We start from the raw sequence: 27,739 nt of genomic DNA on the forward strand, positions 1-27,739 counted from the left end.
GCACCCTGTGCTCAGCTGCCTGTGAGAGTAACAGTAAGCTTTAAACCGGTTAGCACACACAAAATCACCTGGTAGATGTCTGCTGCAGGTGTTCCTTGAGGAAAATCATTGCTAAGTGCATGAAGACTGTGCTTTCAGGGCAAAAGGAGCATTTCACTGGGTGACTCAGCCTGAGGATCTCTTGCTGCATCAGGAAGAGCCGACATCCCCAGGACCCGTCGGCTTCCAAGCAAGCAACTCCAGCCCTTCGTGGTCGTTCGGTGAGGTGGCAACACTGGCAAGCTTGGAACAGTAAGAACTACCTCAAGAAAACCAAAGCTGCCTAAAAAAAATTGTTAACAGCGCATATCTGATGCACATGTAAGTGAAATCTCTACACAATAAATAATTCCGTATAGCACGGTGAAGTCCTGGCTCCATCCAGTTGCCGTTTTTAGGCGAAGATGCTTCGGGCTGCTAACTGGAGCTCCTGGCTGAAGGCTAAGAATTGCCAAGTGAAGAAAATGTCAAAGATGGGGTTTATCCACAAGTACCCCAGTACTGTTTTTCAGCTATACAAATGTTTTTGTGCAGTCCTGAGACTGCCATAAGGCTGTTTCCCTTCAGCAGTTCATGGAGACGCGGTTACTGTCCACAACGAGTTCAGGGAAGTCGGTTGTTTCTGAAGCATCTTGCGAAAGCCAACCTCTGGCCAAGCTTACCCGCTGCAGACTGTTAGTGCCCAGCGAGGACCTACAAGCTGCTGATAAAGCTCAGTATTTTAGCAAGTGTTGGTGGTTATTCTTAGGGATGGGAGGGAGAATGCTTATTGCACTGAACCTGTCGGCCCTTTTGTAACAGACGGAACCTTTGATGTGCAAACGACTGCAGGTACAAATGCTCTCCTCAGTGCAAGGTGAGGGGGTTTAGACCAGCCCCCTTCTCCCCTACACCTGCTGCAGAATATTGCTGGTGCAGTGCCTGTGCTGGTTGTGTTCCCTGATGCTTTCCCATGCCCCAAATCGACACCAGCATACTTTAAAACAAAACAAAAACCAAAACCCAACCAAAACCAATGCACCAATATTCAGGTACTAAGCCATTATGACTTTTTGTTGAAGTTAACTTTTATTTTGAGGAAAATCGAAGAGAGTAGTTGCTCGGTGTTGCTTTGGAATTCCTTCTGTGTGAGCATTTCCACCTGTTGGCGTGGTTAAACGTTTAATAACAACTTGTGTTAAGTGTATCTGGCTTTCTTGTTGATATCTGATCACAGAAAAGTGACCTTTTCTCCCCCAAATGAAGAATCCCCTATACTCCCTTTGTTGCTCCCTTATCGGTGTGTGTGTGGGGGGGCTGGGATTTGATAGGGGAACTGAAATAGTTGCTGATGCTTCAGGGCTGCCAGGGGAAAACCAAATGGAGTTCCCCTTCAGGCATGGTGGAAAACGGCGTGCTGTGCTCAGTGTTCCTGCGAGGTCGGGAGTTTTTTCATGGGTTTTGTAGGACTTGTGCCATCACAGATCTTACCCAGCTCCTCCTCGCCGTGTAAGAGAAAGGAGTGTGGGGTAAACGAATCTTGGCTCTGGCCGTTCTGCCCCTCGGAAGCAGCGCGCGTGGCAGCGAGGCAGCCCAGGACAGCTGCTCGGAAAACTTGGGCTTCGTTTTGTTTGCTCTCCTGTGCTCGGTGATGAAGCTGGTTAACAAAACTGTGCTTCCCTCAAACTGCTGCTGCCTCCAATAGTTACAGCATGGTGCGTGCGGGGCTGATTTTTTTAAATTGCGTTGAATTATAATAAAACCAAAGAATTTGTATTGAAAGAAAGATGAGCTGGTTTGGGGCAACAATAAAATGGATTCTTTAATTTAGTGCTACCTGAAGGGTCTGAAGGCAGATGGCAATGAGACGGTTAGAAAGCTTGGTTTATAAATGGCAACATTGGAGTTCATAAGAGAGAAGTGATGGTCTGGGGCATGGATTTAAGTGTGTTGGTGTCTAACTACCTGTTACACAAAGGCAGTGCCTAACAGGTGCTTAGGAATTGGACAGAAGGCTTTTGTCTTTGGGCTTCGAGCTAAAACACTGGGCTGCGTGTAACTGAATAGCTAGCACAGCGCATCAAGCTGTACGTTCTGACAAAGACGCCTGAAATATGTTTGAACTATGTTTTGTGTTTTTTGGCTTTGGACTGACAAACTGGTCAGGAAGACGTGGCCTGAAGACAACTGCTGAGGCAAGCCAAGCAGGGAGCTGCTTCAGAATGGTCTTGAGGTGATAAAAATGTAAGCTGCACCGAGTTAGCTGACAGGCAACACGTTTTTGCAGCAGAGTGAGTCATTCTAATGCAAATTCAACATGAGCTGGTTCAAGAAAAAATGGGGATAAAAAGATCTTATTGCCAGATGCCTGATGAGACTTGCAAATGGGGAGCCATTCGTGAACCTCTTGCAGGTATCGGTGGCCACGGTGTGTGCCGGTGCCTGTGGACTCCCAGCAGGCAAAGGTACTTCAGTAAAGTCTCTTAGGGAGTAGGCAATGCATCTTTTCTCTCAAATACTGGTATTTGGCCAGCGAGGCAGAGCAGGTTTGGTACCCGGTGTGTCCTCTCTTGCCCTATCTCAGCCACTGCGGGTGCAGGTGTTTTATTTGGAGGTTATCTTTAGGTGGAAACAAGAAGCAGCATGCAAGTGTGAGACCAGCCTGACTAATCCCTTTGGCCTCGAGGAAGTATTGAAATAACTCCTATGCATTTTATTAAAAATTATAGTGATAAGCCCTTTAGCGTGTAGCGTGTCGCAGGCTTATGAAATATAAAAGGCAGTTTGCTTTACAGCTGCTGCTGAGATTAGCATTAAAGGTATTTGAGGACTGACTTCCAAAACGGACTGAAAAAAATTTTGGTGTAAGTTCAGGCAAAAATCTCTTTCAGCAGCAGCTCTGGGGAGGGGCTACTCAGCAGTAACAGAAATATCGAAGGCTCAGGCGCCAGCGTCTTCCTTCACAGTCGGCCAGGACCAGCCACGCGGGTGGGGCGATGCGTTTGCAGAGCATCTATCAGCAGTGGCACTGACTTGGTGCAAAATAATTCTCCAGGAAACAGCTGGCCAAAACTTTTTTTTATGGGGGGGGGGGGGGGGGGTGGAGGAAGCCTTTATAACGGTGCTGTTTGCATTTCTCCATTACAAGGCTGGTAGTCGCAGGTGGTCCCACGCGGGCAGTGCCGGCGGAGCAGCGGCTGGGCAGAGCCCGTTCCTGGGAGGGGAGCGTGGGGCTGGTGGGGGCGGCGCTGGGCGTCCTGCTCTGCAGGAGTCGCGGCTGCCTCAGCTCAAAGGAAGGAAGCCTGCAGAACCGGCGGGTGTTCCTGGGCGAGCCAAGCTGTATTATTGCCTTGGCTGGCTGCTCAGAACAGCAAAAAAGATAGCTGTGCACCTGGCAGGGCCAGCTCTGTCTCGCTGCCGTTCCTAACCTGCGAGCCGAAGCATCGCCGGGCTGCCTCAGCTGGTGAGGCAAGTACAGCTTTCCTTTTTGGCACCGGTGAAGATATTCTTGATGAAAGCCCTCGGAGCATCCCATTGCTTCCTGGGTGGTGCTCTGGTGCCTCGTGGCCAGTTGCTGAAGGTGATCTTGCATTTAATGCAGTCAGAAGGTTTGGTGAAGGGGCCGCCCGGTGCGTGTCTTCCCAGTGAAACACTGGGACTCGTGTGATAACTTCTTAATCCTGATGTGGATCTCAAAACCTTTCCTCGTCTGTGGTGAGGAGGTGGGACCCAGAACAACCTGAGAAACTCCTATTTTTATAGTCACCACCACTTGACATTGGTGAGAGCGCGCGTGCTTGTTTGTGCAGCCTCCCCAGCAGGGGCAAGGAGGGGCTTTCTCCTGGCCCCAGTACTTCCCAAACCTCCATGCTAAACCCAGCACAACTCTCCTCTCCAACTGCATTTCACGTGTGGCAGGGTGAATTTCAGATCCACGCTTACAGGTAAGCAGGTATTGCTTATGTGGCAGGATGCTGCTACCAGGCAAAGTTTAAAATTCAGTGTCAGGTTCTTTATATATATATATATATATATATTTTTTTTTTTTTTTCCGAAAGCGAACTGTTGACTTGTATTATGGTATGAAAGTAGAAGAAATGCTGTTTAGCAACAATAACTTAAATCCATAATTCAGGGGATAAACTATATGGCATTTTAGGTTGTAGGCAGCCCTTAGAGGAGCTGGCCCCATGTTCTCTACTAACTGGTGCATGAATGTGCTTTAGCATAATTTGATTATTTTGATCAGTCTATTTCTAATTTACTGTTTTATTGCTCTCTTACAGGCAGGCAGAAGTCCTGAAGGCTGACATGACAGGTAATTGCCTTTGTTAGATGGTTGATCTAGCTAATAATACTCGATTTCTGTTTGTTTTTCTTTTTGTATGTTCCTTATGCTTACCATTCCTAAGAATCCCCTGGGAAGTATGTGGCATTATGTTAAAGGTTTATCCTCTGTATGCAAATAAATATAATCTTAACAACTGTGCCGATCTCTTTGATGTCTAAAATACTTGTATTTTTAAAGTTGACTTTGGGCATGCTAAAAAACCTTTGGAGACAGAGATCATGACCCTGTTACTCTCTGTTTGGGGATGAGAGTCTCCTGTCTGGACTGCCACAGGATTTGCTGTACTTCGGATTAGCAGCGGGGAAAGGATCTTGCTGGTTTTGAGAGAACTGGGTGATGGAAATGTTGATCCAAACACTACCACGTGCCTTACAAAGTGCAGCCCATGGCTGCTACAAAATGCTACGAGCTGACTTTTAAACTGTGTGTAGTTATGGCAATTGGGAATAGTTTACATTAAGGTATCAACCACGCCGTGCAAGCAGCTTGCACGATGAAGCCCAGCTCCGCCGAGCGTAGCACCTCGGCGTAGCGCATCTCGCGGCTCGGCGTGGGCCCTGCGGGAGCACGGCCTGCCTGCACCCAGCAGGCGCTGTCAGCAGAATGGTTTCCCTGGGGCGATGCTCGTCCCTCGTGCTCCAGCAGCCCCAGCTCAGGTGATTTTACAAGGCATGGGAAACTGGACTGTGTAACTCTGATAGCTCGGGACAGTGTTTGCACTCGCCCTGAAGTGATGAACTGCAGAAGGCTACCGGGGAGTTAGAAAATGGCAAGCATGCAGCTGTACTTCTCCACTGTGTTCTCCTAAACAGCAGCAGCACTGGCTCACAGACTCTCCTATTTAGCTTTACATGATTAAATTTTTTCCACTATTTTTTCAGGTTCCTCTGATTTTTTTTTTTTTTAATTTATCCACTGGCAAGAAGTTCTATAGAATGTTGAGCTGGGGAGAATCACCCCCTTCTTTTTTTTTTTGAGCTTTCCCACTGCTGACTTTGCTCTTACCTAGTTCTCGTGTTGCAGGAGACCAATGAGTCAATCCCCAATCCCTCTGTAGTTTTTCTGTTTCAAAATTCTGATGAATCTGTGAGGAAGTGTGTGTTTAGCATTGCGTGTCTTACACTGCGCTGTGGTCTTTAATTTGGTAGGTCAGTGAAAAATCAACTGGAATGACTTTGTAAATTTGAGTATTACAAAAAACTGTCTGTTTTTGTTTTTTCTTGCTCAGATTCAAAGCTGGGTCCAGCGGAAGTCTGGACATCCAGACAGGCTTTACAGGACTTATACCAGAAAATGCTAGTGACCGATTTGGAGTATGCTTTAGATAAAAAAGTGGAGCAGGACCTGTAAGTACCTCAGTAAACCTCTGTGTGTGTAATCTGGGCTGATGAGCAGGAAATCCCAAGGCTTACAGAAAGTGATTTGTATCCTATGAAGTAGTTGCCTTATCTCCTTTAACGTGAGAGCTATGCTGAGGGTGAAACATAAGAATAGAGTAGATTAAGAGAGTTCAATAGATGAGTATTTTACCTCTGGCAATTAGAGTAGGTTTTGGTGAGCAAGATGCAAGGGAATGAGGGAAGAAACATCAGTCTTCTGTGCTATCAAGGAAGGGCTGAATCTGCAAGTTTCCAGAAAGGAGGAAGATTGCCTGCGGCGGTCTCCAGGAGCTTTGATCAAGACATAGCAGAGGCTAAATAGCTGTCAGAGCCCCTTGCTGTAAGCTCTCTGAGGTGTATTTGGGCAGAAGGGGAAGGAAGAGGGAGGAGCATCAAGAGGGGACCTTACCAGACACTCATGAGAGGCACTTTATGGATTCGGGGAAGATTGTGCTATGTTTTCTCCATGCTCCGAGTCCGGTCCTTGTTGCTTAAGAGGCAGACATAGGCTGTAACAGGTAGCTGAGAGAGGCCCGTGGTTCTTCCAGGGCTCTGAGGGAAGCACGGTGAGTAGACTGTCAAAAATTGTCATGTCCATGCCTGTAGCTGCTGCGTGATTTCTAGCTCAGATTTCTACACCTCACGTTCTGTTTTAAGAGGAGAGAGCTGTGCTCCCTAAAACAAAGCAATTACAAGCAAATATTTATGGTGTTGCAGTGTTAGCTATACAGTATCAGGATTGGTTTCTGTAGTAATGAGAGGTGGGAAAAGGTAATTCTTCCATATTTAACGTTATTTCTCATCTGAATGATGTCTGAATTTGAATACACTCCATTTTCATGTTTGATGCTATGTGATTAAACAGTTCTTTCCTGTTTCTTACGATATATGCATAAAACACTTGCAAAACAACAAGGAAAACTATTATTTTGTTTTCAGTTGGAATCATGCCTTTAAAAATCAGATCACAACGCTACAGGGTCAGGCGAAAAATAGAGCAAATCCAAATCGGAGCGAAGTTCAGGCGAACCTTTCTCTGTTCTTAGAGGCAGCTAGTGGCTTCTACACACAGGTGAGTTGCAAAAAATCTGTTGGTTGTGGTACATTCGTGTAGTCTGTAGGCAAGCATGCTTCAGCCTATGCTGAAGTGCCCGTGGGTCCTTCACAAAGCTTTGACTGTCCTCTGTCGGTCTCCCGTGCTGCTCCGGCAACTGCTAGTTCCAAAATGTGGATGCACTGTGAGGATTTGTGTGATGGTGTAATGCGTTGTGCTTTGTTCTGTGTCCCTTCCTTGTAACACACCAGTGGTGAGCATTGAGTTCGTGTTTTCCAAGAGCTATCTACAATAAATACAGCTTTTTCTTTTTTCTTTTGAATTATATTGCTACCTAACTTAATGCCTTCCACAGTTGTGGATTTAAGTAGGGTGGTTATCCCCGAGAATATTGCTTTGCATTTAACAGCATGTAATGTCTTGCTGTTCTTCTGATCAGGGCTTCTAAGCTTACAAGCACATCTTCAGTCTCAATTTTGTTTTTATCAAAAATAATTTGGAAGTGCAAATTTCAAATATAGGAGCTCTTCTTCCCATTATGCAAAGATGTATTGATGAGTGCTCTTGAGCTAAGTATTTTCTGTGAGTTTTCAGTTCCCTTCAAAATTGTGTTCATGTACTTACTCATTACTGCTGTCTCTTTGCCTGTAGTCTTTCCAATGCTCGATTTCAGTTTGCACTGGCTTTAGGTTACAACGTGCGCAATAAGTCGTTCTTTCTTCATCAGTTCTGAGTTTGATTCTGAACATGTACAAGTCAACACTATTTTTTTTTAGAATGTGGCTTTTTTTCTTTTTTTTTTCCCTTGGGCATTGCTTTTTGGAATGCTTCTTATTCAAAGCAGCCAGTTTGACAGTCTGTGGTGTGACTGCCAAGGGTTTTCTGCCATCTACACCATTTGTCTTGCAAAAGTCTTTCTTCCCTGCAGTTTTTCAGGAAACTTTGCTCTTGTGCGTGACACCACAGACTGGGTTGTCTTTCTCCATTTGTGATGTTAATCGTTCCGTTTTTAGTCTAAAGACTTTCCTCAGCCATGATACCTGCTCTCCAACAGCGAGGCCTTTGTAAATGACAGTTTTGAAAGAGAGCATGAATTCTTGTGATTCAGCGTGTTGGAAGATGTCAAGTTTCTCTTTTATCCCACTTTCATCTGTGACGTTCCTCTTGCCTGGAGATTTTTATCTACTGTATAAAAGACGCAGTAGAAGGGGAAGGAGATATAACACAAATCTTTTTTTGCAGCAAACAAGAACCCTGCATTGAATCTTTAGCTGTTGGCGGTGCACATCTCTGCCCTGGGCTTTCTGAGTGCGTTTATCTGGAAGTGGGACTCTGCCACAGTGCTATTTTATTTGGAGATTGAGTATGTTCCCAGCGGCAAAAGTCTGTCAATTTTTACTTGGATTTTTAACCCTGTAACACAGTAGAACAAACTCTTTTCATTTCTAGACTGGAGTCCATTAGGAAGAATTTCAAAAGTGCTAATTAGAATGGCAAAGTTCAACTTTTCCTTGAATCAGCTTTCGAGATATTTGATTAAGTAGCTGCTGCCTAGTTCTCTGAGCCTCAGTGTTAGCTTCACACAAATAATTACTGATTTGGCAGCCCATCCAGTGGGACAACTCAGTCACTTTTGCCTTGTATGGCCTATAAACTTGGTTTTGTTCACACTTCTCCCTAAAGCTGAAGTCAGGGTAGTGCTATTTCTTAAGTTGGACCAAACTTCTTCAGAAGAACGGCGTTCCTTTCTGTTATTTCCAGAGAATGGTGTCTCTTCATGTAGGTATAAAGACTGTTTCTCCCTGAAGAGTGACCTATTTTAAAAATACACGCAAAATTTTGAGACCTCTGATAATCAGTCTCCCCTGATGCTTGGTAATTTGAATACTGTGGGGGTTGAGATGCCTACTGATTTGAGATGCACAGCTTCAGTAAAAAATATCTTCAGGGTTCTGGGAAGAATAAAGCAATATAAAAAGCAATATGAAGCTCCATGTCTTCCATATAGATAATGTAATTCGTAAGTCTCTCTTTCAGTAACATAGGCTTGTTCACTTCAAATATGTTTAACTAATCAATGCATCTGAGTGATCTGTGCTGGTTTTGTCTGTTGTTTCAATGCTTTTCTGATTACTGTCTCTAACCGCTACTAAACTAGACCCGCTTTTCTAGTTATTACAGGAATTGTGCACAGTTTTTAATGTAGACTTGCCATGTCGCGTGAAGTCTTCCCAGCTGGGAATCATTAGCAATAAACAGACGCACACCAGCGCCATAGTGAAGCCGCAGTCCAGCTCCTGCTCTTACATCTGCCAGCACTGCCTTGTCCACCTTGGAGATATTGGTGAGTTTCTGAAGCAAAAGGAGGTGCGGCATTGAGTTCTACCTCAGTGTTCTTCCTTCACAAGAAAGAATCTGTACGTTCCCTGTGCAACTGCTAGACCAAGCGTGCTCCAAATTAGCAGCTGATGGTGTATTTGGTTGCTGCAGGGGGAAAGTCTGGAAAGCAATGCTGTTAGACTTTTCTGATGTGTTGCACAGTAATGCATGGAGGCAGTTAAGGGTAGCTTTCTAGCGATTTGCTAGAATCTTGTGTTCTAGCATACTAATCATGTAGTCACGTTATAGCTGGTAGGCACAGTGAAATGTTGAAACCAGTAACTATTACAAAAACTTGTTGCAGCAGGCGAGCATACTTCTCCATTTCAGAACAATGCTTTTAAATCTCTTGTATGCAAAGAAGATAGTTAAATCCAGCCTTTTATAAATGAGACTTTGATTTTTACATTAATTTCAACAGGCTTATTTCTTTAGAGTAGAGCTGTGTGTTGTAGGAAGTTCTGTTTTTGCAGTAATCTCCAATTATTTATGTAGTAACCTAAAAGTAAATCTAGTTGTTGATTGTGTGGAGAAGTAGGAAAAAATATTTGAAGCTCTCTGGTTGTGTTGCTGCTGGCACAGCAACTTTCTAAATAAAAAATGATGAGCCATGACAAGAGGAAAGGCCTGAGGAAAAATGATCACCTTAAAATTCTACCTGTTGAATCTTTGTGTTCCTCAGTCTAATTGTATGTTCTTATGCTTATTTCTAAAATGATAGCAAAATGCTCTTCAGGTAAAACTGGGTTGTATTAAAGTAATTGCAGGAAAGTTGCTTTTTTTGGTCTCAATTTTTGTTGTGTTGTTGTTGTTTTTAGCTCGATATAGGAATCAGACCAGCCAGGCAGAGTCTTACTACAGACACGCAGCTCAGCTTGTCCCTTCTAATGGTAAGTCTGGGATACCATTTAGGTTTATAATTCAAAAGGAAGATTTGGAGTATCTGCTTCTCGTATGTGGTGATTGGAAACTTGAGAGGTTGTATAAGCCCTTCCCCCTAATATCCAAAGCAATTGAGTAACAAAGCCTGATCCACCAGGAAATAATTTAAATAATAGCTGTTTGTCCGATCTGTGTGAATTTTCTCCTTTATTGAGTATTTAATAACAAAGAAGGTAATGTGCAGCTTCACTCCAAGACTTCTACTGCTATGTTACACTGTTCAACACGTATGTTCTGTAAGGGACAATTAATGAATACTTGTCCACCAGTGGCATTCTTTTCTTTCATTACTTGTTCACATTCCCATTTGTAAAGCTGGGGAGCTAAAATTGTACTTCTCAAGTTACTCATGCAAATTAAGAGCTTCATTAGTTTGGGAATGGAACTTCTTAGTTATTGGGTTATGGTGGCCTGAAACTTAGGGATGGTGTGAAGGATGAATTGTTTTTGAGCCAGGCTGCTGAAACTAGTAGTTCAGTTTTTTTTAGCAATGTTTTAACCAAACAGTTCTCCATGTTCTAACTAGCAAAAATTTTACACCATAGGTGGAAAAAAAACAACTCTTGATTTGCCTCGAGGTAAAATTGGATTAGATCTTTTCCAGATAGGGGATGATAAATACGTTCATGGAAAAAGCCTCGTTTGAAAGTATCTTGTTTAGACAAAAGTCTTGTGGTGTGATTGTTGCCTTGTTTTAAATGATATGCTAAAAAAAAAAAATCTGTATCGCAAGTTTCAAAGCTTTTTCTTTTGAGTGGTACTGATAATGAGGCTGGAGTGAAAGGGTCAGCGGATGAATCTAAATGTTGCCTACTAAAGATTTTATGGCTTTGTGTTCCCTTTTAAAGTGAGCAGACTTCAGCTCAAACCTAGCACATTTCACTCAGTAACAGCTTGTTGGAAGACAACTTTCCTTTTCTCTCCTTTAGGTCAGCCTTATAATCAGTTGGCTATTCTAGCCTCATCCAAAGGAGACCACTTGACCACAATTTTCTACTACTGCAGAAGTATTGCTGTGAAGTTTCCTTTCCCAGCTGCCTCCACTAACCTACAAAAAGCACTTTCTAAAGCACTGGAAAGGTAAGACTAAGCGTGAGATATTCCTACTCATATAGGACAGAGGAGATTGCCTCTAAATGTAACTCCCTTGCCAGAAGTTGTTTTTATTGTTGTTTTATTTGGAAGTGGAGACTGAGCCCAAGTTCCTTAACCCCCTTCTTCAGAGTATCCTTATACATGTTTAGAACAAAGAATAATTTGTCTGGGATGCACTTGAGTGTGAATAGTGAGTGCAGGAAAAAAGCATATTGTGCCAATATGAAAGAGCAGTCTTGCATGGGCATTTCTCCTTTCTTGAACTTCACAGAGAGAGTTTATAATGTTATGTGCAGTTGTGTCTAATTCCAAAGACTAAAGCCAGGTCCTTATTTTCTGAATGTAGTCGTGATGAGGTGAAGACGCGATGGAGTGTGTCTGACTTCATCAAGGCATTTATTAAATTCCATGGCCATGTGTACCTGAGTAAGAGTTTGGAGAAGCTGAGCCCTCTTCGAGAGAAGCTGGAAGAACAGTTCAAGGTTAGTTCTAACAATGTTTTAATTAGCATATTGAAGAGAGTGTTTTTAGCAGCAGAGTTCTGAAATTACAGTCCAGTGATAACTTTTTCACATGCTGAAATATGGGAAACTCAAGTAGTCAGTTAGGGAAGGTTTGTATCACAGCTAATAATAGATAGTTCTGTTGACTTCTGCAAATAGTGGGATTTCTTCCCTTTTGACATGTGGCACGTTGTTGGTGGAGATACAGGAGAAATCAACGACCACAACTGGTTCCTTACTTTTAAACCTGGATGATTCCTGGATGCCTGTGAAAAGCCCTCAATTCATCTGTAAAGTCTCAGCTTAGTTGCCTGAAGACTTTTGAGTGCTTCATTTCTGGATGGTGTTCCATCACTCCCACTGGTTATTAGACGGCTTTTAATCTTCCTCAGACAACTTGCCTCTCCTACCAGTGGTTTGCCTCTAAAAGCAGTGTACTAGTACAACCATAATTTGTGTGTAGACTAGAACTATTCAGAACATGTTTCCTCTGGAAAATCCAGGAGTATCCATTAATTATGCAGCCAGCTCATTAAGCTGGACAATATAGCAAAGACTGCAACAAAGGGAACTTCTTAAGGTATTTATACAAGGTAGTACAATTTCAAAGTGGACATAATATTAACTGTTAGTCGCCTCCTGGAAACAGCTTCAGCTTCTTCAACGTCATCATTTGTGGAGAATGAGCAGATATTATGGATAGGTTCGACAGAGCAAATAGAGTATATGCTTTTACAAGTTAAGAAAGAGGGAGCAGAGTTTAGCAATGTAAGGAAATACAAATAGTCTTTACAGTGTCAATTTACATTGATTTTTTGCATTTAATTGGGCTGCTAGAGCTAGGTCCAAACAGTCATTGAAATAAAAACAAAGAAACGGGAACTTGTTGTGAATTGTATGAGCTTTGAATGTGAACTGCTTGAATGCTGGGAATTTTCCTAAATTAAATAATTGTATCTCTTTGTGCGTGGTGTTGGCTGTTGAGCAAGTACTACTTTTTCCATAATGCCTATAATCAATAATTATGAGCATTGCTCAGGCATGTGGAATAGCCTTTTTTTTTTTTTAAACTGATCCACAGTGTTAAAATAGAACTAATTGAGACCTGCTTTGTTGCTTAGATTACTTTATTTACGTTTTGCAACATAGGGCTTAATTTACTAGAGAGCAACTCTTCTGACTTAGATGTGTTGAATGTGGATGTGAAATTGCCTGTGTGGTGGATAACCACTTCAGCTGCGTGGCTGATGGTGACTTGGAATGAGGAGACAGGTCCTAGGTAGGAGCGTTCAGCCAGGCCCCCAGCTCTGCTCCTGGCGGCACAGGCAGTTGTTGACTGCTGCGTGCTTCATGCCTGTACCTGAAAATCAAGGTTGAAAAGGAAGCGCAGACCTTTTCCTGATGCTTACACTGGTTGGTCAATTTGCCTGCCTGCCTGTGTATCTGAACAGAATGCACGGGTTGTGGTTTAGGATATCTTTTTTTTTCCTGCTTTGAGAAAGGTGTCTCACAATGTAGCTGCTAAAGCGCATCAGTAAATAGCTTGTGCTATTTCAGTTAACCACAGCACTCCATGACCCGTGAAGTTAGATGTGGAATTAGTCTTTAATATATAACCACAGCGTAGTTAAATTTTTCCTGGGCTGTTTTTTTCTTTTGAAATGTCACCCTATCTCTGCTTTTTCTTGGAAAGGCTGAAAACCACAGAGGACATGCATGCCCTTGCAATTCTTGCAGTTGCATTGCAATGCTGTAATTGCACATTAAAGGCACGCGTTCTCTGAGGGAGAGCCATTCCCAAGGGAGTGGTGATTTGTTGTGTGTATGACTTGGTGTACCAGCAAAAACCTTGGGTTTAACAGCAGGCATCTGCCTGTGTCCTGCTGGGAAAGCTGAGTGCTGAGCTATTAGGGATGACCTGAAAGCAATCTAGAACGAGTGTTGCCTCGAAGGCGGGAACATTAATCAAGCAGCGCAGTAGAGGCTACTAATCCTTTTAAGGGTGTGCTTTGCGATAGAAAAATACATGCTCCGTATGTATGTCTGTTGCAGAGGTTGTTATTCCAAAAGGCCTTCAATTCTCAGCAGTTGGTACATATTACTGTTATCAATCTGTTCCAACTGCATCACCTGCGAGACTTCAGCAATGAAACAGAGCAGCACAGTTACAGCCAGGATGAGCAGCTCTGCTGGACACAGTTGCTGGCTCTCTTCAGTAAGTATGAGAATTTATTTGTTCTTATGTTTCTTGTTTGGTTTTATGTGGAATCCATTAGTAATTTGCTATCAAATGTTAAGACAAGATGGTTGTGCAGTCATTTATGTCTAGCAGTGTTAATGACCACTGGATTTGTGCCCCCCTGTTTGAAACCTTACAGAGCTCTGCATATCCTTCCTGTTTGTGAAGGACCATTATAACCTGGGTGCTCACTTGGATCTGACTTGTCTGTGGGGTAGTACAATGTTTGTAGGGCTGCTCTGCAGCTGTCTGCAGTGTGGTGTGAGTTGTTTCTCACACTTTGATGGGAGGCAGTTATAACTTGCCAGGACTAGGGGTGAAATGGTGCCGATAGGCTCTGGGCCTCAGCTGCTTCTGTGCCCTTGATAATATCAGGTAGGAGTGCAGAGCATTTTAGGCTTCCTATAACGTTGATTCCCTTGATCTGAAAGGGCTTATGCTTAGCTCGGCTTTGTTCATAAATACCTAAATTTCTGAATAACAGAATTTCACAGTGAACTCCAGACTGGAATCTGGAGAAGGCACTGTGTTCATACTTGTCTGGTACTGTTCCTCAGCGTGTGTGCTCTAATGGGCCTGCCTGCAGAGCTAACTCCATTTGTGTGCCTGCTGACCTGGAAAAGTGAATAAAAGTGAATAAAATGCAGACAAATGGTTGACCACTTCTTTAAAACAAAAACAAAAACAAACAAACAAAAAAACAAAAACAAAAAACAAAACTATTTTCTGGTCTGATTGTAATGGGCTTGTGTCACTGGATTTTGTTAGCTTGTCAAAAGGATTTACCATAACACTTAGAGGAAGAAAAAGGAAAAAAAATGTTTCATTATAGAAAAATATATAGTGGGGGGGGGGAGAAAGATGCTCTGATCTGCCAGAGGATTTAAGATGAAGTAATTGTACTACTTAAACAACTAGCTCTTAAAGTATGCTTTTTTATGGGATCTGGATTTGTTTGATGAGGTTATTTTAAACCAATTTTAAAGCATTTTAAAGCATTGCTCCTGCACTGATTTTTTTTTTCCCCTGTGCTCTGTTTCCAGTGTCCTTTCTTGGAGTTCTGTGCAAGTGCCCTTTACAAAATGACTATCAGGAAGACTCTGGGGCTGCATATCCTCTTCCAGCTGTGAAGGTTTCAATGGACTGGCTGAAACTTAGGCCCAGTGTTTTCCAGGAGGCAGTAGTTGATGAAAGACGGTAGTGAGTGTTAATCTTTCTTTTGATACATTTAATTGCATAAGGTAATAATGACTGATGATATACAAATTGGTAGTAGGAAAGCTGATCGCATAACTTGTCATTACAGACATCAAAATCCCAGAGAATGTGCATGTGCTAAAAAGTTCATAAAACTGATCGTGAGACTTTGTGTTGCATCAGCAAATTCACTGCTTTAATTGGCCTTAGGTTTGCTTGTAACTTTTTTTTAAGTTAATAAGATCAGAGGATCCACTTTCATGTCTGACTTGAGTGTAACTACTTAGTACAGCCTTAGTCAAGTCTGTTGTAATGATTTCTCAGATTTATTGAAGTAGGTGGCAGGAAAAAACTTGCCTTAATTTCATGCAGTAAGTCATCAGCTTGGGCAGAGCTGGAATCCAGAATTTTACTGGCTCATGATCCTGGAATTAAGTTGAATTTTGTAGAGAAGAAATGTCAGTACAGACATTGCTGTTCTGGGTTGTTGCTCTGGTTTTTCACTTCTGCCTCTAATTTCATAAATTTATGCTTAAACAGTTGAAAATGAGTTAACTTTATAGCTAGCCTGTTAACTTTTCATGAATTGTAGCAGTTCAGTAAAGTATTTCTGGCCTGTTAGGTATTTCTTCAGATTGGAGCAACTGCTACTGACACAGCTGGATGGTATTTTTTCTAGGGTGGCCACTAAGGAAAACAGTGTGAAAGCAGCTTAGCTGATCTTGTGTGATTTGCCACGGTGCTTCCAGCTCTCTCAAGGTGGTCTGTGCTATAAGATGTGAATCTGGCCATGGCTTGCGCTTCCTGTACATTGGTGTTTGGGGAGCAGGGGTACCTGTAACCTTGGTTTGTGGAAATGCTGAACAAGTGCTGAGACTTGCAGTCATGTGCAGAACATTACGTCCTAGAGCTTCGGGAGCATCAATTCTAGAGTTTTTTAAGGAAAATAAAAGTTAACAAATTGTTATCAGAAGGTAATAAGGTAGTAAGTGTTTCTCTATGCATATTCTAAAGGAAGGCTTTATCCCACTATTTTAATGGTGAAGATTATTCAAGACTCTTCAACATAAAATAGTCCTTGCAGAGAGATGTATGTAGTATTTTATGGAGTACCAAAATGAATCTTCAGGTGTAAACGTGTTTTGAGTTAGCCAGAGTAGATCCCTCTACCGGGAGAGGTAATGGGTTCTCTTTGAAGATGCTGCCTGGTTTTCAAATCTGTGATGTGATAAAACAATAGTCTCTAGTAATGCCAGGTACTCGTGTAAAAGAGCTGTGAAGTGGGCAGCAAACAGCTGTAATGTGTACAGCTGAACTTAGAAAGAAAGTTAAGTACTGCTAAGATTTGTCAAAATGGGCTTCAGTAGTCATTCCATTTGTTGGCCCCAAAAAGTTAAGATGACATCCATCTTCCCCATTATTGGTGAGAATTAAAGTTTTCCTTCTACTTCCGTTGTAAAATCCTTGTGAAAGGCATTGTTTGGCTGCAGGTCACACACACACGTGCCATTATTGGCCTCTGTTTAATAAACTGATGTCTGTTTTATATTACTTGAAGTCTTCCTTACTCTGAATTCATAGTTAATTGTGTTCTCAGACTAGGAAATAATCCTTACTCCTTTCTAAACTTTCAGTTGTCCCTCTTCAGTGCTTATTGTTCTCCTGTGGAGAACTAACCCTACTTCAGACAGACCGAGCGTCTGAAATAGGAAAGAAGGGTGCTTACCTAGAGTGGCAGATGGGTCTGAAAGCAAGAACTGAGGACAGAAGTCAATATGTCAACACTAGTGTGTGCGCTCTCTGGAAACGAATTTTCCAAACTTTCCCTGGGGTAGCCACGCTGGATCTAGTTTTTTTAACATGTGTTACTACATCACTCTACTTTAGAGATCTCTTACTACAAAATCTCATTTTTTTTCAAATGTACTAGAAGATTGGAATTTACTGTACATTGCAACAGACTTGTACTCTCCCTTTTTTCCTCCTTTTGTTTTTTGTTGGTCACAGGGAGGAAGGAGTTATTGCTTACTTTAGCATACAGAATATACAGTATATAAACATCGTGTTTCCTGTCCCTGCAGCTGTGCAGGCAAGCGGCTAACCTCAGGCTCTCAGGCACATGCTGCGTTCTTCTGTCCAGGTGCTGGATGATGGCTGAAAGCCTGGCTGAGGGAAGACAAAGATTCATTTCACTAATACCGAGCACAGTGGACACCTGTGCCTGCTATTTCCATTTTAAGAAACAGTTTACTTGTTGCCTTCAGGGACTTGATGCCCATCACTAAAGCAGAGAAGCATGCTTAGAGTTCTAGGCTGCAGCTTTTAAAAAAAAAAAAAAAAAGGCAGCCTGTTGGTGGTAGTTAAATGTTAACCACCTATGCAGTGATTGTTGTGATTTTTAAATGATTTGCTCCAGGGCCTTTGTAAAGAATTTCTAGTCACTGTTTGCACTGCTATTGCTGGTGCAAGACTGGGTTACCACCAGCCAACCTCCACTTTAGTCTCCTTACTCAGTACAAGCATTACTTAGACCTTCTTGCCTTTCTGGTGTCTGTTCCAGTGCCACAGAGCTTTGCTAATGTCAGTAGAACAGAAGTACGTCTGTATCTTGGTGATTTGTTTTGCTTCCAAACTGTTTCATTTACTTTGTCACTGAAAGTAGGCAGCTTTAGACTGAAAAATGTCAATTGCAAGCAAGTTCAGAGTGTTCTCAACTTTTGCTCATGCAATATTTTTGTCTAGTAAAATTCATGGTAAGCTTCCTGAGTTGCTGGATTAGGAGTAACTCATGCTGTGAGCGTCTGGCTTCCTGGGTAACTTCACAATGACTTTTTTAAAATACTAAGTTCTTCAAGTTAGTCTTATTTTCCCTGATGCTTGAGGGAAAAACCTTTTATTGGGAATCAAAGGACTAATGCAAGCTGTGGCTGTATAGTAGATTTCAGTGTTTTTTTGGTAAGGTAAGTTTCAGGTTTTGTGGTTTTCACTCACAGTTTCTCTTCTGATTGCAGCATATGGCCATGGCTGATTTCTCTTCTAAACAGCTTCCAGCCTCATGAAGAAGATTTGTCCAATAATAATGGTAAGGATGCTTCTGGTGTGTGCTGTGAAGGACTGGCTCATTTGGAAAGCTTTAAACTAGATCCAAAGGGGGGTGAGGTTGTAGCTGGGCGTGCACTGGTGGGGCAGTGCTCTAGCACAGATGAAGACTTGAAGGCTTCCCACCCCCCTGGGGTGAAACTGGCGTGCTCAGCTCACTCCCTGAAGTGCCTGTACACCAATGCATGCAGCACGGGGAATAAGCAGGAGGAGTTAGAAATCCACATTCGGTCAGGAGGTTATGGTCTGGTGACAATTACAGAGACATGGTGGGACAGCTCACATGACTGGAATGTGGTCATGGATTTTTATGTCCTTCTCAGGAAAGACAGGCCAGCAGTGCGAGGTGGCGGAGTTGCTCTTTACGTGAGAGAGCAACTACAATGTATTGAGTACTGTCCAGGGGTGGATGAGGAGCGAGTTGAGAGTCTGTGGGTGAGAATTAAGGGGCAGGCTGGCATGGGTGATACTGTTGTGGGTGTCTATTACGGGCCACCAGATCAGGATGAGGCAGTTGACGAGGCCTTCTACAGGCAGCTCATAGCAGCCTCACAATTACAGGCCCTGGTTATTGTGGGGGATTTCAACTACCCTGACATTTGCTGGAAGGCCTACTCAGCCAGACACAGTCCAGGACGTTCCTCCAGTGCACTGATGATAACTTCTTGATGCAAATGGTGGATGAGCAAACTAGAAGAGAAGCGCTGCTAGGTCTTGTCCTCACTAACAAGGAGGGTCTGGTTGAAGTGGTGAAGGTTGAGGGCAGCCTTGGTTGCAGCCATGAGATGGTGAGGTTCAGGATCTCATGGCAGGAACAGAATACCAAGCAGAATTGCAACCCTGGATTTTAGTATGTCCAACTTTGGCATTTTCAAGCAATTGCTAGGGGAAATCCCATGGGACAAGGTATTAGAAGGTAAAGGGGCCCAGGATAGTTGGTTAGCTTTCAAGGACTGCTTCTTCCAAGCTCAAGATCAGAGCATCCCAACAGGTAGGAAGTCAGGAAAGGGATCCAGGAGACCTGCATGGTTAAACAGGGAACTGCTGGGCTAACTCAAGTGGAAGAGGAGAGTCTACAGATCATGGAAGGAGGGGCTGGCCACTTGGGAGGAATATAAGGCCGTTGGCAGAGGATGTAGGGAGGCAACTAGGAAAGCTAAGGGCTCCTTAGAATTAAACCTTGCCAGAGGGGTCAGGGACAACAGAAAAGGCTTCTTCAAATACACTGCAGATAAAACTAATACTACAGGCAATGTAGGCCCACTGATGAATGAGGTGGGTGCCCTGGTGACAGAAGATAAAGAGAAGGCAGAGTTACTGAATGCCTTTTGTCTCTGTCTGTAATGCTGGAGGCTGTCCTGAGGAGCCCCCTGTACCCCTGGGGCCCCAGAGGAAGTCAGGATAAAGGAGAAGTTTGCCTCAGTTGATGAGGACTGGGTTAAGGACTGATTAAGCAAGCTAGACATCCATAAAACCATGGGTCCTGATAGGATGCACCCGTGGGTGCTGAGGGAGCTGGTGGAAGTCATTGCTAGGCCACTCTCTGTCATATTTGGTAAGTCGTGGGGAATGGGAGAGGTGTCTGAGGACTGGAGGAAAGCAAATGTCACTCCAGATGACGGTAAAGCTGTGAACCTGGTCTGGCTTGATTTCAGTAAAGCCTTTGACACCATCTCCCACAGCATCCTCATAGCTAAACGAGGAAGTGTGGTCTAAGGTAGTGAGGTGGGCTGTGACCTGGCTGAAGGGAAGAAGCCAGAGAGTTGTGGTCAGTGGGACAGAGTCTAGTTGGAGTCCTGTATCTAGTGGGGTCCCTCAAGGGTCGGTACTGGGACCAGTATTATTCAGTATATTCATCAACAGCTTAGATGAGGAAATAGAATGTACTGTCAGCAAGTTTGCTGATGACACTAAACTGGGAGGAGTGGCTGACAAGCGGGAAGGCTGCGCTGCCATCCAGCGGGACCTAGACAGGCTGGAGAGTTGGGGGGGAGAAATTTAATGAAATATAACAAGGGCAAGTGTAGAGTCCTGCATCGGGGCAAGAACAGCTCCAGGCACCAATATAAGTTGGGGACTGACCTGCCGGAGAGCAGTGTAGGGGAAAGGGACCTGGGGGTCCTGGTGGACAGCGGGATGACCATGAGCCAGCACTGTGCCCTTGTGGCCAAGAAGGCCAATGGCATCCTGGGGTGTATCAGAAGGGGCGGTGGTTAGTAGGGGGGAGGAGAACCTCTCTCAGCCTCTACTCTGCCCTGGTGAGACCGCATCTGGAATATTGCATCCAGTTCTGGGCCCCTCAGTTCAAGAAGGACAGGGAACTGCTTGAGAGAGTCCAGTGCAGAGCCCTGAGGATGATTAAGGGAGTGGAGCATCTCCCTTACAAGGAAAGGCAGAGGGAGCTGGGTCTCTTTAGCTTGGAGGAGACCAAGGGGTGACTTCATTAATGTTTATAAATATGTAACAGGTGAGTGTCAGGAGGATGGAGCCAGGCTCTTCTCTGTGACACCCAATGATAGGACAAGGGGCAATGGGTGCAAGTTGGAACACAGGAGGTTCCCCTTAAATATGGGACAAAACCTCTTCATGGTGAGGGTGACAGAACTCTGGAACAGGCTGCCCAGAGGGGTTGTGGAGTCTCCTTCTCTTGGGACATTCAAAACCCCCCTGGACGCGTTCCTGTGTGACCTGATCTAGGTGTTCCTGCTCCGGCAGGGGGGTTGGACTAGGTGATCTTTCAAGGTCCCTTCCAGTCCCTAACATTCTGTGACTGGGAATGATACATGCTTTTTCTGATTTTGTGGGAAATTGCAGTTGAAAGGCAAACATGCAATAAGTTGTCTTCTAATGTTAGTGCACACGAATGCTTTGCAAATGCTTCTTTTCTCGTGTTGATCAGACTTGCTCTGCTTTATCCTTCTTGAGCTCCTCAGCTTGCAGGGTAGACAAGTACAGTGGATATGTTAGTTGAAGGCTTTACTGTGTATAGTTAACTTGCTGAGGTATGAACTTATGTTTCTGTACTTAACGTGTTAATGCTTTCCTTATCTTGTTTACTGTCTATTCACCAGCAACCCCCCTCCCAGAAGAATTTGAGTTGCAGGGATTCTTGGCTCTGAGACCCTCATTCAGGTAGGTGACAGCTGAAGGAAACTGCCTCCTTGCTAGTGTCACTGCTTTGATAGCCACTGACCTGTTCCCTGCAATACTTTCTTTATGAACACGTGCTGCTATATGGATTGATGCAGCCAGCATCTCGAGACTGTAATAGGTAACGTAGGATTTCATCTGCATTCTGAAGAGGAAAATAGATCTTATGCCAGTCCTCAATAAAACTCTGAGGAATGCCATGAGCTTATAACATTGCTCATGACTGTTTTTCTTCTGTAGTGTTCAGGCTAATAAAATGAAAGGGAGAAATAATTTAAGAAATGAGGAAAGGAATATTTTTTTTCCTTGAAAACTGCTTAATGTGTTTTTACTTTACTTTTTTTTCTGTTTTTAACTGTGTCCCTGTACCTAATAACATGCACACACCAAAAAAAAAAGAGCCTCTTTAGTGTAGATACATCTTATGAGAAGAGAATTGACTCTGTAACTCAGACAGCACGTTTTGAATAGAATCTGGCAAAATATCACAACCTATGACAAAATAATGCCGACCAGTTGTATTTCTAAAGAAACATGCTTTTGCCGAGGGTAACTGTGTAACTAATATTATTCCCTCTGCTATTTGAATGTTAGGAACTTGGATTTTTCCAAAGGCCACCAGGCAATTACAGGAGATAAGGAAGGGCAACAACGTCGGATACGGCAACAGCGACTCATCTTCACAGGCAAATGGATTGCTGATAATCAGCCAAGGTAACTGCAAATAGCTTCTGTGAGTTTCAGTTGCTTCTGTAAGCTTAAGCAGTGCAGGTGCCAGAGCTGAACTTTATTTTTCTCATTATTTTACCAAGCAACTCAATATAATGTGAGTACAGGATGCTGACAGTGTTAATAACATGTTCTGTGTGTCAGTGTGCCATTGTTCCCTAAACTAATTCTGATAAAGAATGTATTTGGAGTGAAGCATCACATCTGGTGAGGCCCTTTAGTGATACTGCAGCACAGCTGAGATGAGTGGAAACAGCATTTGAAGTTGTAGCAAGAGTGTTAGGTTACCTTGTGGGAAAAAAAAGCCACCAACTATTCATATTTGCTTTTCAATTTCTGTCTTTTTTAGGTTGATTCAGTGTGAAAATGAGGTAGGAAAGCTGTTGTTCCTGACGGAAATCCCGGAATTATTACTAGAGGATTCTAGCGAAGCCAAAGAGAGTCTCACCTTGCAGGAAACGTCTGTCGCAGAACCACTATCCACAGATGGCAGCCCTGGACTCAAATCAGTTCTGTCCTCTGGCAGAAGCCTAAACAACAACTGTGATGCAGGAGAAAAACCAATGGTCACGTTCAAAGAAAATATTAAGCCACGAGAAATGAACAGAGAGCAAGGGCGAATCTATCCACCTAAAGATGTAGGTAGGGAAAGACGGGACTATAGCAAAGGAATAGTAGCCAATAAGAACGATGGAAAGAAGGATAACAATAAAAGAAAGAATGAGACCAAGAAATGCGGCTTGGATAAGATGCAGGAAGCAGGAAAGCAGAATGTGGCAGTTCAGGTAAGCCTTTAGATCAAAGGGATACTGCATCTTAGCAGTATGTTTGTGTCAGGGCCATCACTGCTTGCACAGAAATCAGTAAAGCCAAGGTCTTTCTGCGGGCCTGCAGGTACCCTTAATGCACAAAGGAAAAAAAAAATCTGTCTCAGAGACCAGGTATAAGTAAACTTTGGGTCTCTGCCCTTGTCCTTGGTGCTGTCTCAGTTTATTGGGGAGGAAAAGATAGGGAGCAATGAAAGGCGATTTTTTTGTATGTTCGGTATTTAAAAAAAAAAAAAACAAAAAACCTTCTAGCTTTTGTTCCACAAGCAGTTCAAGGGGCAGCGTGCATGGCCAGGTCTTAGTCATGCTATTACCCATGCTGTGGTTGTTGCGAAGGAGCTGGGCATTTTCTGTTCAGTTGGCTTGTGCGCTTGCGATGAATCAAACACACCACAAAAGCACTGAGTTGTTTACACGGAGGAGGATCCTCTGTACTGCGTGTGCAGTAAGGTGGCCCTCGGTGGTCCTAAGAAAAGCCAGGCAGCTTTTAACCTGTAATTCTGCGCTGAGATGCTTGTTCAAAATTGTTGATTTTCACATCAGCTGTTCTTTTCTCAGTTGTATGTTTTTAAAGGCATGCTCTTTTTCCCCATTTATGTAGCACTGTGTACAAAAATGCTCACCTCATGTGTAGGGAGTGAATTTACTGTTCTGGCTTCCACAGAGTTGTAGTAAATAAGGCTGGAGAATTTCAGGGTCGATGTAATCTGTACCTGGATTGTTTTGGCTGTATCTCATCCATTGACAGGTGTTGTCTAGAGGCATTTAATGATAATGATGGAGATTCAGTTATTTCCCTTGAGAAACAGGGTGAGTTCTTCGCTGTTCTTACAAGCAGAAATCGTTTCCTAACGCACTTCATCCCCCTTGCTACTGTGTAAACCTACTACTTCCCAGGACTGGTCTGGAGAATAACTCAAGTCTTCTCTTTGCAAGTGCTCTGAGGACCTGTTACTGAAATCTCGTTTTCCCTAGGCTAGACAAAGCAGCTCCCTGTCTTTCTGGTGTGTGTTGGTAGGACCCTTGGATCATTCTTCTTGTTCTCCTCCTGATCATTTCCTATTAGGCAACCTCGGTACGAAATGGGAGGTCTGCACGGGCAGCCTTGTGTTGGGTTCGCGTGAGGTCTGTGCTGGGGTGGGGGGGCAAGGGGATTAGCCTGCAGAAACTGCGTGGCAGTTGTTTGTGAGTCACTGACACCAGCCTGGTACCTGAAAAACTGCCTAGATAGGTGAGTTGGAGTGGCAGGTGTTTGGGTTTTATTTGCTGAACACGTCTGGAATGCGGCTGCAGGCCTGAGCATAACTCCTGTGCCGGTGTTTGTGACCCTGCCTTGCAGAAGAAGGGCTTGAGGCTGAAAAACCAATATGTTTGAAGAAGTAGTGTAGGTCTTTTGTGTAGGGAAGATATCATCATTTTAACCTGGTTGATTTATCAGAAACTCGCTTTTTTTGGTCTTAAGACTTACCGTTGGGTTTGAAATGCATTTTTCCTGGGTAGCATGCTGTGTTTGGATCTAGTTGGTCACTGTTCATCTCTTGTTGAATAGAAACTAATTTGGAGTTTTTAATTCCATCAGCTCTATTTAGTTTAACTATCACAACACCGTTTGCTGGACTTATTTACCCAGACCTGCTCCAGGATGTGGGGAGGGTTTGCTCCCTGCCCTGCTGAGAAGATGACTGCTTAGGTTTTGTACCAGTTCGTGGTCTGCTAGTGCTTTGCTTTGGCTTTCCCTGAAACTTCAAACTTTGTCTACTCTGTAGCTCATCGTTTTCAAAAGCCTAAACTCTATAAAAGTTGCAGCTCCTACTTTAGCAAAAATGCTAAGAATGTTGTAGGGAAGTAGTTGGTCCTGTTTCACAGATAAGTGGAAAACATGCGTGCTCAGACAGGATCACGCAAGCGTGGCTGGCGTAGGTTGAACCTGGCCTCTAGGGGAGATGCTGTTGGGCGCAAAGGAAGGCGTAATGCGGACCTGCTCAAGGTAACGTAAAGGCCACTGGGATGAAGTGGTGCTTTTCCCAGGCACCAGGTGGGAACTCTCGAGACCGCTGGGGATGTAAAGATGTGGGAGTATTGACGCTTTTGAGGTGAGGTCAAGGAGAAACAATTGGATTAACCAATTTCAGTTGTTTAGCTTTTAAAAGCCCACTATAAATCGTATGGGGGGAGTCTTTTGGAAGCCACCTTTGGAAACGTTTTATTATAGCTTTGAGTTTATGGTGAACTAGAGCTCGTGTTTTGAAATCCCACTGCAAGAAGAGCATCTTTGAATTCGGACATTGCTATGAAAGAATGCGTGCAGTATGGGTTGTAACGATATTTGGCTTCTTTTAGAGAGAAAAAAGGTACAGCACGATATAATTTGAACATACAGAATGTGATAAAGGGTACAGGTGGGCAGCGAACAGCTGTGGCGTGAGAGGGGGAGCAGGGGCTGCTCCATCATTCGTGGTATTTAGCATCAGCCAGACTCTGAGGTGGAGTTTCCTCCCAGCTTTTTCTAGTGGGAGATGAAAAATACAGCCAAACCTCTCAGTCTCAAAAGCTACTTTTTAATGAAACAAAAACCAAACTACACTCCCATAATTTAAAAACGGGGAAATTCAGAGTTATTTAAGAAAGACTTAAGAGAAAGATTGAATGCATCTTCACCCCATCACTGATTTTGGAAGGAAGTGCCTGCCCTCTTAGTCCTTTCAAATCAGCAGCTCTAAATGTTGAAATAAATCCCACACAGCTGTTTTTTGTTGTTGTTTGGGTTTTTTATTTGATCCCTGGTAAAAACCGCTTTCAGTCACCTCTGAGGCTTGGCATCAGGTCTGCTCCTGGGCCCTTTCTATATTGCCCGGGTTCTTTGCTTGCTGTCTTTTTCCTGCCTGCTCCATCTTGCATTCCAGGCAGTTCTGCCGAGCTGAACAGAAAGGGAAAGTAGTCTTCCCCTCTGTCTTCCTCTCCAGGAAGACCCAGCCCGCAACAGACTCAGAATCAGGTAAACATTACATTACATTCTTCTCTCTGCCTTTAACTGGTGCAGCTCTTTTAACAGAACATACAGCAATTTCACGGTAAACTGAAAGAGGTTACCACCTCAGCTATATGTCGTGTATGCTCTTATTCAAAAGAATTTCATGATATGCAGGAGTTTGTGCATATGCTGCACTGTGTAGATGAGGCTGAAAAAGTTCCCTAGGAAGAAGGTGGCAGTGTTTGTTTTCTAAGGTGCTGCATGTAAGTAGCTTGAAGTAGGTCGAAGCAGTGCCCTAGGAGAAGCGTAATAGCATTTGCATCTTCTGTTTTGTTTTTAAGGCATTGCAGGTGACCAGCATGGTAAGTCCTTCGTATGGTCTGAGGACGTTATGTCTGCTTCCCACTCTCTCGCTAGAGGAGGAGCCTGTTGCAGTCTTCTGGGTGGACATCTGTCCAGTGCTTTTGTGAGGCGAGGAATGTCTGAGGAGAGGCAAAGTCACCTGCCTGAGGCCAGAGAAGAAGGAACTGGATTCTGATGTTCCAAACCTCCTCCAGTAACTTAGGGCAAAAGAAAATTCTCTCTAACTATTTGAGTTTGTTTTTTGGCTTGAGACATGATATGGTTAATTACAGGAAAAGTTACCTAATTTCTTCTTGCTTTATTTTGTATTAGGTGAAATCCCAGACAGAGATGAGGAAGACTCCAGTGTCTGAAGCCAGGAAAACACCTGTAACTCAGACTCCGAGTCAGGCCAGCAGTTCCCAGTTCATCCCCATTCATCACCCAGGAGCTTTCCCTCCCCTTCCTAGCCGGCCAGGTAACTTGTGTTCTTTCAAAGTGTGGTTTTACAGTTGACTGCAAAGAAAAGCCTGTGCTCTTAGCTGTTACAGTCTCTGAAGGTAGTGGCTGTTCTAATGAACGTGCATTCTCATGGTGAGAGTCCTACAGTGTAGTAAAGAAAGGGCATAGCAGAACTGAAATGAGATGAATAGGATTCCTTATGTTTTGTTATCAGTGTCTGCCATGAAGTCTGCCACCTTCCTTCTCGATTAGCACAAGATCAAGGGATTTCACAGGAGACTGTTTCTGTAGTAAGTCAAAACATGACACAGTCTTCTGCTAGCCCAGGAGAAAGCGTTCCCTCCCTGTACATAGGACTATTACAAAGGATCAGTCATACTGCTTTCTTTCTAGCTTGGTTTCTTTTGTAGTGATGCTCATGTTTCAAGCTGTAATTTGTGTGGTGTCATTTGCTGTTGTTGCTGCGTTACGTGTTCCCATTTTGTTGCGGAGCATTCCTGTCATGCCTTACTGTCCATCTTTGCTCACAAAATAGCCAGGAGCTGTATCTTCCCTGTAGCTCCTCTGCGTAGTTCCTCAGTATAAGAGAGAGGGGCCTCTTCTCTGTCTTAATGCCAGCAGGAAATCTGGCCTGTCATAGAATTAAAGCTTGCCTTTCAAACTTGGCTTTTCAGTGTGAGCTACAGGAAAGAAATTGATCTTGTAGATGTGAGGATTGGTTTGCTTGCCACCTATCTCCTTACCTAAATTAATCGTAGGACTGGTGATGCTTTGGGGGGGGGCAGTAGAATTATCGATTGCTTCTGTGTTCAGCGCTGCAGAAATAGTCTGGAAATGTGTGTGTTTGAAGAGGTGGGAACTCGGGGGGTAACACACCAAAAAAAAAATATGATGGGGATTGAAAAAGGGGAGGAGGAGCTGGGAGGTGGAAGTATGGGGGTAATCCTGCAACTCTCCCAGATGCTGCTCTGACAGACTGTTACCAGTGCTTGGAATATTGGA

At 43.6% G+C, this 27,739-nt stretch overlaps 1 protein-coding gene across 2 annotated transcripts in view; it reads left to right on the forward strand.

Annotated features, from left to right (window-relative positions):
• SMG7 (SMG7 nonsense mediated mRNA decay factor) overlaps window positions 1-27,739 on the forward strand; it is a 50,757-nt gene that overhangs the window by 12,270 nt on the left and 10,748 nt on the right. The window contains exons 2-15 of one of the 2 annotated variants that reach the window (XM_035537944.1): window positions 4,305-4,336; window positions 5,598-5,715; window positions 6,688-6,820; window positions 8,975-9,146; window positions 10,000-10,071; window positions 11,053-11,203; window positions 11,565-11,700; window positions 13,774-13,936; window positions 15,004-15,160; window positions 18,169-18,239; window positions 21,328-21,388; window positions 22,001-22,120; window positions 22,485-22,920; window positions 26,609-26,753. In XM_035537944.1, coding sequence (XP_035393837.1) covers window positions 4,305-4,336; window positions 5,598-5,715; window positions 6,688-6,820; window positions 8,975-9,146; window positions 10,000-10,071; window positions 11,053-11,203; window positions 11,565-11,700; window positions 13,774-13,936; window positions 15,004-15,160; window positions 18,169-18,239; window positions 21,328-21,388; window positions 22,001-22,120; window positions 22,485-22,920; window positions 26,609-26,753 — 1,967 coding nt within the window. The remainder of the gene's footprint in view (window positions 1-4,304; window positions 4,337-5,597; window positions 5,716-6,687; window positions 6,821-8,974; window positions 9,147-9,999; window positions 10,072-11,052; window positions 11,204-11,564; window positions 11,701-13,773; window positions 13,937-15,003; window positions 15,161-18,168; window positions 18,240-21,327; window positions 21,389-22,000; window positions 22,121-22,484; window positions 22,921-26,608; window positions 26,754-27,739) is intronic. The other variant, XM_050712417.1, reaches the window with a different exon arrangement.

Source organism: Cygnus atratus, chromosome 8, assembly GCF_013377495.2.
Source record: "Cygnus atratus isolate AKBS03 ecotype Queensland, Australia chromosome 8, CAtr_DNAZoo_HiC_assembly, whole genome shotgun sequence".
In the NCBI taxonomy this organism is placed as follows: domain Eukaryota; kingdom Metazoa; phylum Chordata; class Aves; order Anseriformes; family Anatidae; genus Cygnus; species Cygnus atratus.